This window comes from Agelaius tricolor, unplaced genomic scaffold (genome assembly GCF_023055355.1).
Source record: "Agelaius tricolor isolate 1412-34295 unplaced genomic scaffold, bAgeTri1.0.p SCAF_10, whole genome shotgun sequence".
In the NCBI taxonomy this organism is placed as follows: domain Eukaryota; kingdom Metazoa; phylum Chordata; class Aves; order Passeriformes; family Icteridae; genus Agelaius; species Agelaius tricolor.
In genome coordinates, this window is record NW_027269270.1 from 25,434,753 (window position 1) to 25,451,650 (window position 16,898).

The following is a 16,898-nucleotide window of genomic DNA, read 5'->3' on the forward strand; positions in this document are numbered from 1 at the left end:
GCAGCTTCATCCACTCAGACTCACACTGAAGGAATCTCCTCAGGGACCTCACTGTGTTACTGGTGGGGCAGACATCCTGGATGGGAACGGACACAAGCCTACAAGCAATGCCATAGAGAAAGCACTGGGGTATTCTGAGTGGTGAATAAACATGGAATGCCAGGTCTTACGCTTCCTAGAGCACAGACATCTGAGATAAAAGTGATCAAGCCTGTGTTTGCATGTACAGCTGGAAACAGGGAGCAGTGTGACTGCCGGAATCCATGGAGAGTATCTCATTGATTTAGGAAGGCTGGAGTTTCCTTCAGGCTGGGATTGAAGTCAGAGCTAGCAGAGTATTTTTTCTTTTGGTCAAGACAGTATATCTGTGCTCTGCTGAAAGGGATTTTTGGTTGCATATCAGTCAGGTAAAGCAGTTACAAAGTGTGTGTGCAGGTGTACTCAGTTTGTTGAATGTGGGAGCTGCAGAATCCTATTTCCCACATTCTCCTGTCACATTTGTTTCTTATTCTCATACTTGAAATTGCATTCAATGGATTTTTTAGGTAGGTGGGTCACACAGGGAACTGTTGGTGGATTATTCTTCCTTTGACCAAATGAGCAGTTTGATTTGTAAGTGTGTTGATTTGCTTTTGCTCACAGCAAGTGTTAGTGTGCCCTCCAGCTAGCCTGTTACTCAGATACTGTGAAGGGCATGGGAGCCTGACCTCTGCATAAAAAGAAATCTTTCCTGCTAACCCAGGGACTCTCTGTGGAAGGTCTAGTACCATTGAAAGAGCTCTCTGAAGCTCTTGAAGCTAATCTCTGTGTGCTGGTCCATTCCACTCTGTTTTCCCCAGTTTTATAGTGGGAGTGGGAACAGCTAAGTTGGATACCAGTTATGATGAAGGTACACACCCACGGATCACTTGGTTCTGCAACAGGAGATTTGTGCTAATCTGCATTAGAGCAGATGAATATATGAGCAGAAAAGCAAGGGCATTAATTGGATGTGGTTTACATCACAGCATGGATTTGAGATTGGATGTCTCATGATTTCCATTTGTGTTTCTCTAAAAGATTTTCCCCCCTGTTGATTACAGTCCATAGTGGCCTTTCTCAAGGATCCAGAAGGTGCTCCACTGTGGGAGGAAGATCCTGAAGCCAAAGATATTGTGCATGTTGACAGTGAAAAGGTACATTAACTGGATAGATGTTCTGTTGTTTTGTAAATATATGGGTTGGAGTATGTATGTTTGTATTAACTCTTAGTGAAACACCATTATTTTGTTTCTTTGGGAGGGAAATTTAAAGTACCCAGCCTGTTTGAAGTGATTTGACAAATTTTGTGGGTTGTGGCTGTAAAGTCCTGTGCTTCCTGTGCTCCTCTGCCCTGCATGTGGTCATGACCTCAGTCTGCTAGCTACACAGCAAGTGTCAGAGCTTGTGGATGGTGTGGGGGCACAGCCCTCTTTGTCTCAGGGAACTGGAGCAGCTTGCAGAGTGCAGTCAGTGCAGAATGCAAGTAGGAGGTAAAATGCTGCTCTTCAAACTGCAGGTTGTCATTAAACCTGTTGTTCCCTCATGTGCCTGAGGTTAGGGAGTGTGAAGCAGGAGGAAAGGGGGTCCAGATCTTGAGGGATTTAACTTGGTACAGGAACTGTCTTCTCAGTGTTAAGTGGGAAAGCAGTGAATGTGGTGAAACTTCCTTAAAAAGCCAGTGCCACCACAGTTACTCATTATGTTTTTTCTAATATAATCAAGTTGGTCTTTTATATTAGTTTTCTAGTCTATAGATTTTTTAAACTTTAATTGATTGGACTCTAGCTGGTATTTTGTAAAGGGCTTTTTCAATTTTCTGGCTTTCATTTTTAATATTAGAAATGGTTATTCTGACATTCAGTTTTTGTAGGAAGATTAATTTTTAATGTTCACCCTCTGTACTCTATTACAAGGCTTCCAGGGGTTGCATTCAATTTGAAAACTTCATCTAGTTTTTCTATCATGCTGGTACTGAAAAATCCTTTTTGCATGGCATCTCATAGGTTTGGCAAGGTTTCATAGTGTGAAAAGTGAACTTGTTTTGTTATTATTGAGTCTGACTTTTTGAATTGCAATATAGATTTTGGATGTGTCAGCGAAGAAAGAGTTTCCAGGTGGAGATTCTGCAGTGAGAGTGAACTAAACCGTGGAACTTCCACATATTAACAGTGGAGATACTGGTTTAGGATAGTCAGCAGATAGCTGAATGTATAATAAATTTTGTCATTTTCTTTCAAGTTAAAATTGAGCAAGGAAAAAAAAAATTGAGTCGTGTCTGTTAGGGAAGATGAGCCCTTTTCCCTCAGATAAATGAGCCTGTGTTCTATGAATACATATATTAGTTTTTTAAAGTTGTAGTACAGTGTCGTTGAGTATAAGTGTGTTTTTTATTTTCCTTGGTTCATTCACTAGGAATTGAGAAGGCTTCTGAAGAAGGAAGACAAACCCCTACTGATGATGTTCTATGCCCCATGTAAGTAGCTCAGCATGTCCTGTCGCCTCTTTCCCCCTTCTCCACTGAGAGTTGTCCAAGTCTGACTAGAGGCTTTGCCTGTGCTTCACTAATAATACCATCTTGTGCCACCTTTATCATTCAGCTCCTTGTGTTGTTCTGCCTGTTTGTCCTCAGTTTTCCCCTGGTTCTCCATCACTTGTATCCTGGTCTTGTCTCTTTCTCTTGTGATGATGGTTTTTGCTCAATGTTTTTTTAAGCAGCCGCTTTCTATAATTTTGTAACCTGTTGTCCTTTCTAGATTTGTGCTGCACAGAACAGAAACTCTGTGTGCTGCAGGCAGAGGGAACAGTGCAGTCATCAGGAGCAGGACTATTGTTCCTGCTCCATCCCAGAGGCACCCTGAATGTTCCTGCCTACATGGGCAGGGGTAACTCAGTGAGGTTTCAGGAAGAGGAGAGCACATTGGAGTCTCTGAATTTCTTTTTGTGACCTTGACCTTGTATTGCTGCTATCTTGTCATTGCATTGGCTACTTGTTCCTTAATGTTGCAGACTTACAGCTGCCTTTTTGTGTTTCCTGGTGACTCCTGTGTGAGAGGCTTTCCAGCTCTTCTAAGCAAGATTGTGTTGCACTTGAGTTGTTGCTCAGTTCAGGAAGCAGGGAAGCCATAAGAAGGGAATAAATGTGTGACCTAAACTAGGAAAAGCCTCCCAGCAGTGCCTTGATAGGGAAGTTGATGTTGGGTACCACAAGAAATTTGCTGTCTCATTCTCTTTAAAACTTGTGTCCCATGGCAGCATTATCTGGTGTTTCTCAGTGTATTTTCTCTTGTACTTACTGCCTGAAACACCAGTCTACCTTTTTATTCTCATCTGAGCACTACCAAGATGGCCAAAATTGCCCAAGACTTAGTTTGATTTTTCTTTAAATTAAATCAAATCACTTGTGGCTCTGTGCCTTTGGACTCTGCAGTGGTCCTGTGTGGCCTGGTGTGGTGTGTGGCTGTTCCCAGTAGCTGCAGCCCTGGATCAGCGGGAGATGCTACGGCTGCTCTGCTGGAAATCGTCCCTCCAGGGAGAGCTGGGCTTTCACAGTTTACCTCTATCAGGAGTAATTGTTTTCCACAGCCCAGCCTCTTTGTGAAATGTGCCTTATCTAACCCTTCGTTCTCTTTGAACCGTTCCCCCAGAAACCCTCCTCCTTCCAGTTTCTCTTCTTTGAAGTGGCAAAACACCTGCTAGTTTTCAGTGCTGTAATACTTGTGCTGCTTTCCAAACTGCTGTGAAGGAAGTCTACTTGTGAGGGTTTTTTTCCCTCTGATTTATCAGTTTGTAACTCCCTCATCTTTTATTTAACACACAAGACTTTCTGAATTGGTTGTTGTCCAAATTTTTTCTTGCTCCATTTACTGGAGACAGAATACATCCAGCAGTTGCAATAAAATATGGCCTTTGAGCAGCTGAAATTATTGGTTACATACAGGTGTTACCTTTCCTAACTTGGAGCAGCACATCAAGACTGGTCACTAAAAGAAATTCCACTTTTTGTTATTTGTAAGGGAGGTCTTTGGCGTGAGAGGACATCATAGGCTTTGTCTGGGAGGCTGTGGGGAAGACAGCTGCCTTATTTCCTTGCTTTGTTGGAAGCAGGGGCTTTAGATTAATTTTGGCATATTGATAGGAAATGGGCACTTTCATTAGGTACCAGTGCAGAGGGAGATGAATGCAACTACAGACTTAGATGTAGTTACTTTAATATTTCAGGAATGGTTGGTCTGGGTAAAACAACTCAAAGCCAAGGCTTGCTTTCCTCAGAAGATATTGCCTGCCATTTGCAGACCTTTCACTGTACTTTTTGGCCTATATTAGAAAGTCAGACAGCACTAAAGATGAAATATTAGGTGTACTTGAAGGCATTCAGATTTATTTGTAGTTAACTTTGTCAAAGAGGACTCCTGCAGGAGACTGTCTGGATTTGGCAATAAAGAAGGAGCTGTTTATAAACATGATTGAAAACAAGGCTTTAAAAATGTAGATGTTAACTAGTGGAAAAACTAATCTGTATTTAATTAAGCTTCCCTTTTGGGAAAAAAAATACAAGAAGAAAGAACAGAAGAAAATGAGTTTTTTGAGGTTCCCCTATTATGCCTGTAGAGGGGTACATGTGGCTTGGCAGCATCCTGAAAAATATAACCCAGAAGTATGAGGACAAGAGAGGGTGTACTGAAATGGGTTTGGGAGCAGCAAGTTGGAGGCAGCAGCAGAGCTGGGAAGGGGAGGATGATGGGGATGATGGCTGGGTGGAGGAGGCTGGTGTGTGCCTGTGCCCTAGAAGGTACTCCAGGGAGCAGTAAGAGAGTGAAGAGGGGAAAACAGGGAAATTGCTGCAGGACTTAAGGGCCTGAGGCTCCTGTGGAGAGAAGAAATAGAGGATTCAGAAGATGATATCTGCCAACTCACATCTTTTGATGTCTGTCCAGTGGTTTGGATGAAGCTGCAAGACCTCAGTGGGCCTTAAATGTGCAGTCTGTGCCCACCAAGAAATTGTCATTTTGACCAGCACTAATTTAACAACTTCATTGTCAATTTGAGCAGAGAGATCAAAGATGGAAAGACCACAGACACAAGAGCTCTCCTTCGTCAGATTAAAGGATGTTCTTTTCAGGCATGCTGATGTGATCCTAAAGTAGTGGCTGCAAAATCTGTTCCTCCTTCCTGGAGGTTACTTTCAAAACTCTGTCTGTTAACCAGAACAGAAGCGTTGACTACTGTCCTGTGGTGGACTGAGAGTTTCCACAATAAGTGTCTGGAGTGCTTGGCTCCAGCTACCTTTCTTCCATGCTGTCTGCACTCCTGCCCCTTCCCATCTGCATGCACAGATTTTACTTGGCAGGGGTGAAAACTGCTGCTTACAAGGTGATTTACTGCTAATCTGCTTAGCACTGCAGAGCATCATCAAGCAGCTCTCAGCACACTCCAACTACACACTGGTGGTCTTCCTCACTCACGCTTTGTCTTTTCCACAGCACATTATTGTATCTTACAAGGGCTGTTGCTTCTGAGCTATGTCTGCTCAATTAACAGAGCACCGTTTAACACTTGATGTCTGTGTAATGTGTTTAGGAAATGCATCTCAAATTAATTTCAAAGCCTTGTTAAGCTGGGATGAATCTGAAGTACCTCCCCCTGTCCTTTCAAAGACCATAAATGCACAAAGCTTTTTGTTTTGAGTTCACAATTATGACATCTTCTGTTGACTTTTGATATGTGTGTTTCATCTTGTATTCTCCTCTGGGCTCAACTCAGAACCTGAGGAATATAAGATGGTTTTGCTCTCTCCATACAAGGATGAGAAATGAATATGAAAATGAAGAGCATGAAAAATTTGCAAAAATAGAGGCTTGTAACAAGTAACATACTTAGAAACTAATAATCTAATAATGATTTAGTAGATCAAAAATACAAGTAGATAAAGAATTTTTGTTTAATTTTTAAATATAAAAAATATAAAATATTACTTCATATGCTTTGGAACATAGATACTGTAGAAGAGGTTGAATGGAGTTGTTGGCATATTACTTACACAATTTATTTTTTATCAGGGTGTGGTGTTTGTAAGAGAATGATGCCATCTTATCAGCAGGCAGCCACAGAACTCAAGGGTAAATATGTAAGTGAGACAATGAGATTTATATGACATTTCAAAAATCATTTTAACTTTTTTTTAAGTATATAAATTGACAAATATTTAGCAAAATCAAAATTTTTAAGCCAGCTGAAAAAAGAAATAATCTATTCTGTTCCAGATCTCTTTAGAATTTTCTCTTGGTTTTTATCCTTCTAGAACTTTAGAGAATGAGATGTGAACTCCCTTGCCCTTTAGATCCACTGCAGTTTTTTCCATGGAGATGCCAGCTCTGACACTATGTAGATTTATGTTTGCCTCTAATTTATGAATTTTCAGGCCTTTTGAGCTCATTTTGGTAAAGAAAGAAATGTTTGCTTTAATGGGTTTGATCAGCTTTTTGGCCTGATGTTTCATAGCAAGGTCAGGAATGGATGCCCTCATTGCAGTTATTAATCCACTCTTTTAGTGGAGAATCACAGTGTTATGGGAAGGAAATCCCCTTCCCATAAGCTACTGGTCACCCTCCAGCCACTCAGCATTAGTAGAATCTTACAGTTTAACTGTAGCTCTGTCAAAGCTGATGTCACATTGATATAAAAGTTTTGACTCTAACAAAGTACAGAATTCACAGTAATTTAGTTACCCCTTTGTAGTTACAAGGTGTATTGATCTCTGTAAGCAAGTCAAAGGCACCTGTCTAGTTGAGGTTTTATAATGGGCTTAACGGATGATTTATATGGTGCCAGTAGTACATAAAGGATGAAGAAATAGGATTGTTGTTTCATGGCTGTAGCAGGATTTGGTTTGATCCTACCTGTTGGATCATTCTCTGCTGTGTTTAGGTTTCCTTGTGAGGAAAAGATGAAGCACTGCAGTTCATTGCTGGGGCAGCTCTGGCCATTTGTTCTTGTGACTGCCTAGTGCTTTCAGACTGCCCAACATTCTCCAAACCAGTTGTTTTCAGAAGTGCTTTCTTTGAATCCTTGTTTGCTTAGGGCTGGAATGAGTGGGAGTTACTCAGATTTATTTAGGACATGGCACAAGCCTTAGAAGATATGTTCAAGAGTGTTTTTGTGGAGCCAGGCAGCATTCTAAGGCCATCTCCCCTCAGAGGAACATGTGCTGCAGCCTTTGGGAAGGCACTCCCACCCTACATGGCAGTACCTTGTGGGATGAGAGGGATTAGGACTGTAAACATCACCTACAGACACAGTGCTAGAGAGAAGGCATGCTGCACAGCACTCTGTCCTCCTGCAGTTCTCCCTTCCTTGTTCATGTGCAGCTCATTTATTAAATTCAGATAATTTAGATCTATTCTGGTTTGAGTATTTCCTTCCTCACTTGGAAATGGTTTCTACAGATCCGGGCTGATCCTGCACAGCTGAGTGACAGGGCTGGGACACAGTTCTTTGCAGTGGAGGCTTGTGGTGCAGCATCAGTTCAGAGCAAAGTCCAGTTATGCCACTACCACCCATGTTTTCCACAAAAATTGGTCTGTTTGTCAAAATATGACCCAATTAGCTTCCTGAGTGGGATGTGTACACAGCTTGCCATTTCTAAAGTTAACTGTGCTGTACCCATCATAAATTATTCATGGAGTGCCTTGGAGTGACGTTGACCTCCAGATCAGACTTGGCTGCAAAGTTTATGAGTGGTTTGGATGAGCTGAAGGTTTGGCCTTTTAATCTAACCTGTCATTAACTGTCAGGATGTGCCAGGCTCAAAAGTGATTATTGCTGTTATATAGCAGGAAAATTAAGTGCAGTATTGCCTGTTGAAGAGGTCATAAAAGTGAAGGGGTGAACTGTACCTGTCACTGGCCTCTGTGTTCCCTTGGGACTGGTTGTTTCTTGTCCCAGTCCTGTTATTGAGAGGAAGGCAGGGTGGCATACTTAGTTTATATTATGGTTATATCTTATAATTCTGTTGCACCCAGTGCAGAAGGAAAAAGTGCTCCAAATCAGAAATGGACTTATTTTATCTTGGCAGAAAAGATTCCTGTGGTTAGAGGTTCGGCTGGGCTCTGGTGAGTGAGTGTCCACCAGAGCAGGGGGGAACTGGATATTAGCAAACCATTCACCATCTCCCTAATGGCCATGAAATTTGTGAGTGTGCCAGAATGCTCTGCTCAGTAAAGACCAGATTGAGAATATGCTTAAGTGCTTTCCTCCTTTGGTGCTTGTCTTTTTTTTCTTTTAAAAATTTCTTGTGCTGTAAGGTACCAGTTTTTTCCCATCAAGAAAACTGAGAATCAGGGTAGGGGGTCACAATTAAACAGGAATGGTCAGAAGCTTCAAATACTTGGGCAGCTAGGAAAGGTTCAGAGCTGGTTTAGATTACAGGTAGCTTGTTGGAGAGCAGATAAGTGTTGAAATATGTCAAGTGTCAGTGCAGAGGTGAAAGGAATAAACTGATCTTTGTTTCTGCAATGGCTATTACAAGAGGTAATGGACCTAAATTGAGGTTGGGGTCATTCAGTCTTTTGCTAAAAGCAAATATGCCAAACGTCTGGCAGGAGGGCCCTGGCTTTGAGCAGTAGGTGTTTTTTGATGGTCTCTGGCAGCCTGATATTTCATAATTCTGTTATTATTGGCCAGCTAAAGCTGTTACTCTTGTCATTAAAACAAATCCTGTTGTAATAAGCTTTTTTTGCTAAATACTCTTCATATAATGTAATGAACACTGGAATGAATCCAAGTTATTGGCTTTTATCAATCACCTTTAGATGGGCACAGTGAAATTGTCTGACATGGCCAGGAATGCCCACTTAAATCATAGGAAATCCTCTGAAAGTTCACAGCAGATACGGAATCTGGTAGGCTGGTGTTAATTAGGGAATTAGTTAACAAAACTGGTTCTTGCTTTATAGAGCAACCATTGTACCTTGATCCTATTGCATTTACCTGCCATTAGGTGGTGGCATGGAGGATAAGGAAAGGGGAGAATTGAGTCTAGATAATCTCATATGAATTAAATCAATCCAGTTTTTTGAACTACAAGGAAAATTCAAAGTGGAGGATTAGGCCAGCATGTATAAACCTAACTTCTGTACTCTCCTCTGTTCATTTTATCCTTTCTTAGGATAGGGAAGAGAAAACAAAGTATCTTCTTGTGACTTTCCAGCACATTCTTAGGAACGGTTGACCTTCAAATGAGGATTTTCTGCTTTAAGATTTATTTCATGCTGGCTCTGAGCACATTTGGTTGGTCTGTGCAGTTTGCTGCAGTCAGGAACGTGGTATTAAATTCTGATGTGGTATTTCAGCTGGAAGGAGAAAATCCTGTTTTTGGAGAGGGAAAGAGGAGGGGGTTGGATTAAGACCCTGCTGCTAAAATTATTTAAGCCGTCAATGCCATTAAACTAAGTTAATCAGGAAGTGGTATCTCAGCAACTTGCTGGGTCCAAGTTTGACAGCAGAATGACCTCTGTGTGAGTTGCACACCCACAAAAACTTGGAATCAATCCCATCTTCCAATTTTCATGTCACAAATATTTGGAAGACATTTGGACAGGGCACAGAATAAGTCACAGGGCACAATATAAGTCACAGGAGCCCTGAACCTGAAGCTCAGGGATTGTTGAGATGGAGGATGGTTTGGAATAGAATTGAGGAGTGAGGAGGAGAGAGTTTTTGTTTTATGTGCTAGTCTGAAGAGCTACTGTGCTTCTTTGCCTCTCTTTTGAAGACTGTAGGACAAGGTTAATTCTTAACTCTCATTATAGCCTGCCCTACCTAAGTTAACATATTTAGAGCATATAAATGCCATGTGCTATTTCCTGAGCTCATGGATATAGGGCATGTTTTATTTTCACATCAAAGTCATGCTGATTTCCCCTTGCCATTCAGTAAGTGCATTTTTGACCTGGGATAATGCTTGTGGTTGGTTAGACATTGACAAGTTGGTTAGACATAGACAAGTTCATTGCTGGAGTGGAAACCAGAGAGCTGAGGGTAGAATTTCTGGTGTCCTGTTTAATGTTTGGATGTGAACTAAGAACTCTTTTTTCCCACATGCAGAAGAAGGAAAAAATCTAGTTGTAGCTTAAAATCCAAATGTGCAAAGCAGAGCACAAGCGGTGCCATTGAGAGAATTCCCTTTAGGTATTTCTGTTAGTGCGTGAATAAAAAGAAACAGAGATGCTTCCAGAGCAATGAGGAGGTGACATGCTAACTGCTGTGTGTTTTCTCTGGATTAGACTCAAGTATTGTTCTGTTTTCCCTTGCACAAAATCAGAAAAACTTCAGTGCCTTTTAGAGAGAGCCCCTTGCTTGACAGCTGTATGAATGAAATCAGAATCTGCCCAGATTGAAGTGGGTTTTACTTAAATCTTCAAACAAATGGTGTGATGTTCCTGCTGTATTGTAAGAATCAGTAAGATTATGCTCTGTTTTTCCAGGTCCTTGCGGGGATGAATGTTTACTCTGCTGAATTTGAAAGGATAAAGGAAGAATTCAATGTCCGGGGATATCCTACAATCTGCTATTTTGAGTCGGTTATGTTTTGCAACTATTTTAGAAATCATGCACTCTTGTATAATTGAGTGGTTTTATCTTTTAGGGCCAGGACTGAACCTTGTTTTGTTGCTTTAACAGGAAAGGAAAGTTCCTGTTCAACTTTGAGAACTTTGGTGCTACCGCAGCAGATATCGCAGAGTGGCTGAAACAGTAAGGCATTGAACTTCATGCACTCCACCTTTTATGTACTCTTCATTATTTACAGAATGTAATGGTTTGGGAGCAGACATCTCTCCCTCCTTCCCTCTGCTCAGAAGAGCAAACAAAACTACCCCGCTGAGACCAGCTAAACTCATACGGAGAGATTGACTAATGTTTGGTTTTTAGCATGCATGCCTTGCATGTCACAATTGCATTTTGTCTGTAATAGCAGACTGACTGTGGATTAAAATAATTGCAGATACACAGATCTCAATTTTACTAAAAATGCCAGGTTAAATTTCCAGTGATCTTGAGTGCTTGAACTTAATAACTTGCAAAAGGTTTGACTTCTGTCTGTTGTGTTATTAAAAATGTATATACCAAGTGTGCAGTTCTTGTTGGTTCATCAGCCTTTAGCTGAAGCCTTTAAAGTGTCTTGCAGTGACAAACTGAAGATCAAGGCACCCTGGATAGGTAGTCGCTTTTACAACATCTGTGTTTGCTGTCATGACATGAAAGTGTAGAAAGCACCTTGTTCTATCTAAAGAGAGCTATTTGCAGTCATAAAACATTTTGGGGGCTGAATGAGCCTATGGGACTAGCAATTCAGAGACACAGGAAAAGTGTCTGTGTGTAGCTGCTCTTCAACTGGTGCAAATCCCCACATGGTCAGTGAGGCTGATGGAGGAGCTGGAGAGAGCTGAGATAATCTGGTGATGGAGAAATCCCATTTGCAGTGAGCCCAGGCTCTTGGGCATGGTGTCATCTTTCTAACCCTCCCTTGTTTGCTGCAGTTCTGGAAACAGTACTGAAATGAAGCTAAAGAAAGGAAACAAACCCATGGGAAGGAACAGACTGTTGCAAACTACTGTAATAGTACAGCTTAGCAAAATTGGCTCAGAATAAATGTATTTTGCTGTGCTGGGGATGTGCATATGGTTGCAAGTAGCCCAGGGTCTCCAGCAGCAGTAGGCTGAGTACCTCAGGATCTGGAACCCACAAATGAAGTGAGAGCAGCATCCTGTTAGCATCAGGGGCTACAAACACTGCAAGCAAGTTCTGCCCAGTGGCTCAAAGAGGAGGAATTCAGCCAGAGTCATTAAGCCTGGTGTAGTCAATTAAGTCTTCAAATGTGAGTGATCAAGATGGCAACTCCAGCAACTTGAAGATGATCAGCCCTTGGGGCAAGGATATGGCTTAATCACCTGCACTTTGTTATGCTTTTCAATTCTGCAAGGATGTGGTTATCTCTTGGCTACCATATGTGAAACATTAGCTGTTTGGGGTGTTTTTTTCCCCTGTCTTCCCACATAATATCCAGATAATCCCTGCAATATGCAGTACCTTTATATCAGTGCTGTGACAGCAAGTGAACACAGCTACTGGAGGAAAGCAGAACAGCTGCAAGCTCTTTCCAATGATAATCTCTGCTAACAAGCCTGATACTTCAGCAGTCCAGAGCTAAAGACAGCTGTTTGTTCTCACTTAGTGCATGTTTATTAGTTGCCCAAAAGATGATCTGAGCAGTAGCCTGGTGCCCCTGTTTTGTGTAATAAGTACAACCTTTAAGGAAACCACATTGAGTAGTTATGTGTATTTACATTTTGCCAGTAATTGATGCTTAAATTACAATCAATTAAATTATTAATAAAACTGCATATAGGCTGAACATGCTGCATACATAATATTATACTATTCTGAGGAATCTGCAGTGCAGGTAGTCAAAATGGTATGGCAAGGGCTTTAGGAAAGCCAAGGAGTACAATGGGATAGCTGTAGGGTGCACTGGCTGTGTTTCAGAATAGCATAGTATTAAAATATTGAAAGGTTGCTTTTGTACAAAATGTTACTCTGAGGACCAGGGTATGGCAGGGCCGTGGCAAGGAAAGCCAATGCATTTTTATACTGTGCATGCATGTGCTGTCCTTGTAGAGTCTTGGAAGCAAATCCAGCAGACATTGAGCCATATGAAATGGCCCATTATGTGTGGACAATAAGTACACTCTGCAGAAAAGTAGCTCTCTCTCTCCCTCTTCTTGTTTTTTTCCCTCTAAATACTCATGGTAAAGTGCTGAAAGTGGGTGATCTTAGGCTCATTTGTGGGAGAGAACGTGATATAATTTAATGAAAGTTAGAATTATTTAAATCATTGTCCATGCTTTTTCCTCATGCTGCTAGTTTGGAGGGCTCCAACACCTCTCTTATTTTTACTATTTTTTTTCTCTTGCTTATTAAAGGTGCTTCTTTCTTATGCTGAAGTGTGCTAATGTATCAGTCTTACAAATACTTCACCTTTCTTATCTTCCTAATAAGCACTGCCTACTGTGTTATGGAGATTCAGATATTTTTGTGAGAAGATAGAGATGAACTGTCACACAGCCTGAATCCAACCCAGCAGAGATGCTGTTTTGTACATACCACTTTTTTATTAATTCTGATACAGAGCTGTATCAGCCTGAGTGGTAGGCAAGCCCAGCAGCTTCTTGCTGCCTTCAACAGCTGCTTAGTTTGTCTTGCTGTTTTTATAGATTCCCCTCAGGCCCTTTCTTAGCATCAGCTACTTTGTTAAATCAAGAACTTGTCCTGTGTCTCAATTGAATTAGCTTTTGATAACTCTTCTGGACTTCTGTCATCATCCTGATCAGGTGTTGACAAGGGTGTGCCTTGTCTCAGTGTTGAATCACATTTTAAATTTTGCTTGTTGCTTTCTCCAGGCCTTGAGGTGTTTCTTACCACCTCCTGTGTAGGCTCATTAGCATGCAGAGCATTTCAAATTAGGCTATTTGAATAAACATCCCGTGCCCTGCTTTACTAATTCCTGACTGAAATAGGTCACACCAGGCCCTGCTGAGCACCATGTTCTCCCAGTGCTTTGCAGGCACTGTGTGATGTTCATCATGCTCTGCCTGCTCAACCCAGCTCCCAAATTCATTAAGTGTCATGGTGTTTGCTGGAAAGCCTTCACCCTGCCAGGATACCTGGAGATTATTGTTCTCTGGGCTGCTTGGCCAGGTGCAGCTCCCACCTTTCACTTTGATGTTTGCTTCTTAGTTTGTTTATCACAGAAGCAGCAGGAGGCAAAGATGTGCATCACAGTTCTGCATGGATTGCTTAATATTCTTGGATCACACCTATTGCTTACATCAACAGAATTTGCTATCTGAGTCTGTGCATCTCTACTGCTTTTTTTTTATCAAACTAGGCTTTCAGCCTAGAAATGAGTAAGGCAGGATAAATGAGTTATCATTTGTTTGCCATTCCTTGTTCCAGGCAGCTAACACAATAATACGTTTTAATAAAAAATAGTAAATCTGCTTTCAGCAGAGATGGGGTCACATCCAGACGTGTACCTTGCCAAAGAATTTGGGGAATTTGGGGGGTTTTAGAACTCATTACTGCAACTGACAAAAATAGCTTCAAAGTCTGGCTCCCAATGTTCTTATGTTTGGGTGTTTTTTCTATGAACACTGCTTTAATAAATAAAATGTCAATTAGCATAGTTCAGATCACAGCTGCCAAATTCTCTTTTTAATGTACATTAATAAAAGCCAAAATACAATTGTTTATTGGGATGATGAGCTGCAGAGGAGCTTAGGTTCAGTTTCCAGACTTGCCACTATGTCTTTGAGCAGGCTCTGACCCATCAAAGACAGCTGAACTCAGGTGCAGTCATAGTGATGTTGGTAGAACACATCACTTGCCTTTTAGGTGAAGCATGCAGCTGAGTATCTCTGCTGAGTTAGGCCTACAAGCCCACTGCAGAGTGAGGACATAAGGATGCTTCCCTGGCTCCCAGGAGCTGTTCAGGGTAAAACCATGTATTCCTGGGGAAATGGTGTGTGTAGCTGGCTCATGGTCCCAACACTCCTTGCTCTGCCGGCCCTAATCACGCTGTCAGTATCCAAGGTGACGGGTTAAATTGGCTGTTTCTGCTCACTGCTTTTTTCTTTCATTTGCAATGACTCCTGTGAACTACAAAGTGGGAATGCTGTGAGAAAGGGAGCATCCTGCTGAGGAGGGTAAAAGAGTAATAGAAAATGCATTTGATTTCTATAATGTAATAACCAAGCAGTCTGGGTATCTCCTCACTCCATCCCCTTCCATTACTGATCTGTTCTCAGGAGCTTCTTGCAGATTCTTTTGTTCCTCCTCCAGTTTTATCTGTGTTTCAGTGCCTGTGAGTTCTGGATGGGTATGGGATTATGGAAGCTGTTCAGTAGGGTTGGTGTGTCAGACATGTGTGAACATCTGCACAAAGTGGTTCCTTAGAGTTTGACTTGACAAGATGACTGCTTAGCACCAGAGAGCTGCCTTTAAGCTCTGTCTGTTTGTCTTGTAGCCCACAGGCACCTCAGCCACAGGCTCCAGAGACTCCCTGGGCAGATGAAGAAAATGTAGTTTATCACCTGACTGATGAGGACTTCGACAAGTTTATAAAAGATCATTCATCTGTGCTAGTGATGTTCCATGCACCATGTGAGTTTGTTTTCTCTTCTGTACTCTGAGCCAAATGCCTGCTAATGAAATCAGTGATGTTTTTCCGTGGAAGTTTCACAGAACCATGAACTCAAAAGTCCAGGCTTTTCTTGTTTGTGATGATTGTTAAATACACAAGGCATGAAATGTTTGTGAGGTTGCTGGCTTCACATTTAGGATGGAGATGTGCCTCTGGAAAAGGGACACTTTGTAGGCTGAGTCAAAACATAACTGAGGAGTGTAATGCTGCTTAAATAGTCTGATTACTCATCACTTTACAGCATGATTTCCCATTTTCAACTTCTCTTCAGTATTGTTTGCTTTCAAAGCAGAACTCTGATTGATTGAGCAACTCAACTTGAGAACCCTGAGCTCCTGGGTTCTTGTCCATAGCTGCTGCTATGCCATTTTGAGCATTTTCACTCCTCTGCCATAGTTTCTCTGGCAATATAAGGGGTGATTGTCATTGTATATTGTGCTGAACTATGCCAAAACTAGGCCTAGTTTAGAAAGACCCCAGGTCTTTGATAACTAATGCAGAGTTGGTGGTGATACTGTGTATTGTTCTGCTGAAAATGGATTAAACTGATCTTTTTCATGACTTGAGGTTTTAGCTTGACAAATAAAATCAAGTGGGTTGCCTTCAGGAAGCTGAATGCCACACTGCCCTCCTGGATGCTGTTGGGTGGAAGAGTGCATTAAACTCTTAGTTCACTGTGGATATAACTTGTTTCAGCTGCCTATCTGGTTCTTCTAATTGTTTGTGTTTGTGATGGACAATTCAGGCTTGAATCTGCTACACTGTGTGACACACAGCTTCTGTCTCCTCTTGCTGCTGTGCTGGCAGCAGTACTGGGTGAGATGTTCCTTTTCAAGTGCCTAGATTTAAAGGTTAGGACTCTGGAGGCAGACTGTGTGCTGACAGCTGAGGGTCTTGGCACAGAGGCTGAAATCCTGCTTCCCTTTAAGCCAGCAGGAGTTAGCTCCAAAATACCTTTTTTGAAGGTCTGCTCATAAGACTCATTTGTAAAACATACCATAATGAATTTCCTCTGCCTGGTGAAATGTCTAAGAATTTGGTCCACTGGAGCAGGGGACTGACTGCTGTTCTGTCGCTGTGTTCCCTGGATTATTTGTACTAATGAAAGTGGGACCGGAGATGAGTGCCTGCTCTGAAACCCCAAACACAAGGAGCAGAACTGATGAGGCCTGCTCTGAAACCCCAAACACAAGGAGCAGAACTGCTGAGGCCTGCTTTGCTCAGGAGTTATCCTTCATTACCCAAATCCTTCCTTCCTTCCCCAGATTTCCCTGCACCCCGGTGTGCCAGTGACAGCAGGGGCTGCTGCTCCTCGGCAGCTGTGTGCTTGCTGAGCAGCTGCTGCCAGGCACAAATGGAACTCCTAAATTTCCCTCCTTTCCCTTTCCCTGCACAATGACATGGAAGAAGTGTCTGCTCTCTCTCAGCATGTTCACACTTAGTAGTACTTTAAAGCTTTGCCTTTTTTTGAGTTTGTAAATGGGCAAAGGAGTCTGGTCATGTATTCAGGAGGGAGAAGAAATCAACAGTTGGCCCTGCAAAACTTATTCCTTTAGGAAGCCAGATTAAAAATAGATGAATACATATGACTGCAATCAAATTTTATAGGAAGTTCAAGTTA

At 41.8% G+C, this 16,898-nt stretch overlaps 1 protein-coding gene across 1 annotated transcript in view; it reads left to right on the top strand.

The window, feature by feature from the left end:
• Positions 1-16,898, top strand: part of PDIA5 (protein disulfide isomerase family A member 5) — a 97,770-nt gene that overhangs the window by 33,834 nt on the left and 47,038 nt on the right. The window contains exons 6-11 of the mRNA XM_071435285.1: positions 1,083-1,175; positions 2,434-2,494; positions 6,078-6,145; positions 10,503-10,594; positions 10,699-10,770; positions 15,101-15,237. Of these exons, the coding sequence (XP_071291386.1) occupies positions 1,083-1,175; positions 2,434-2,494; positions 6,078-6,145; positions 10,503-10,594; positions 10,699-10,770; positions 15,101-15,237 (523 nt within the window). The remainder of the gene's footprint in view (positions 1-1,082; positions 1,176-2,433; positions 2,495-6,077; positions 6,146-10,502; positions 10,595-10,698; positions 10,771-15,100; positions 15,238-16,898) is intronic.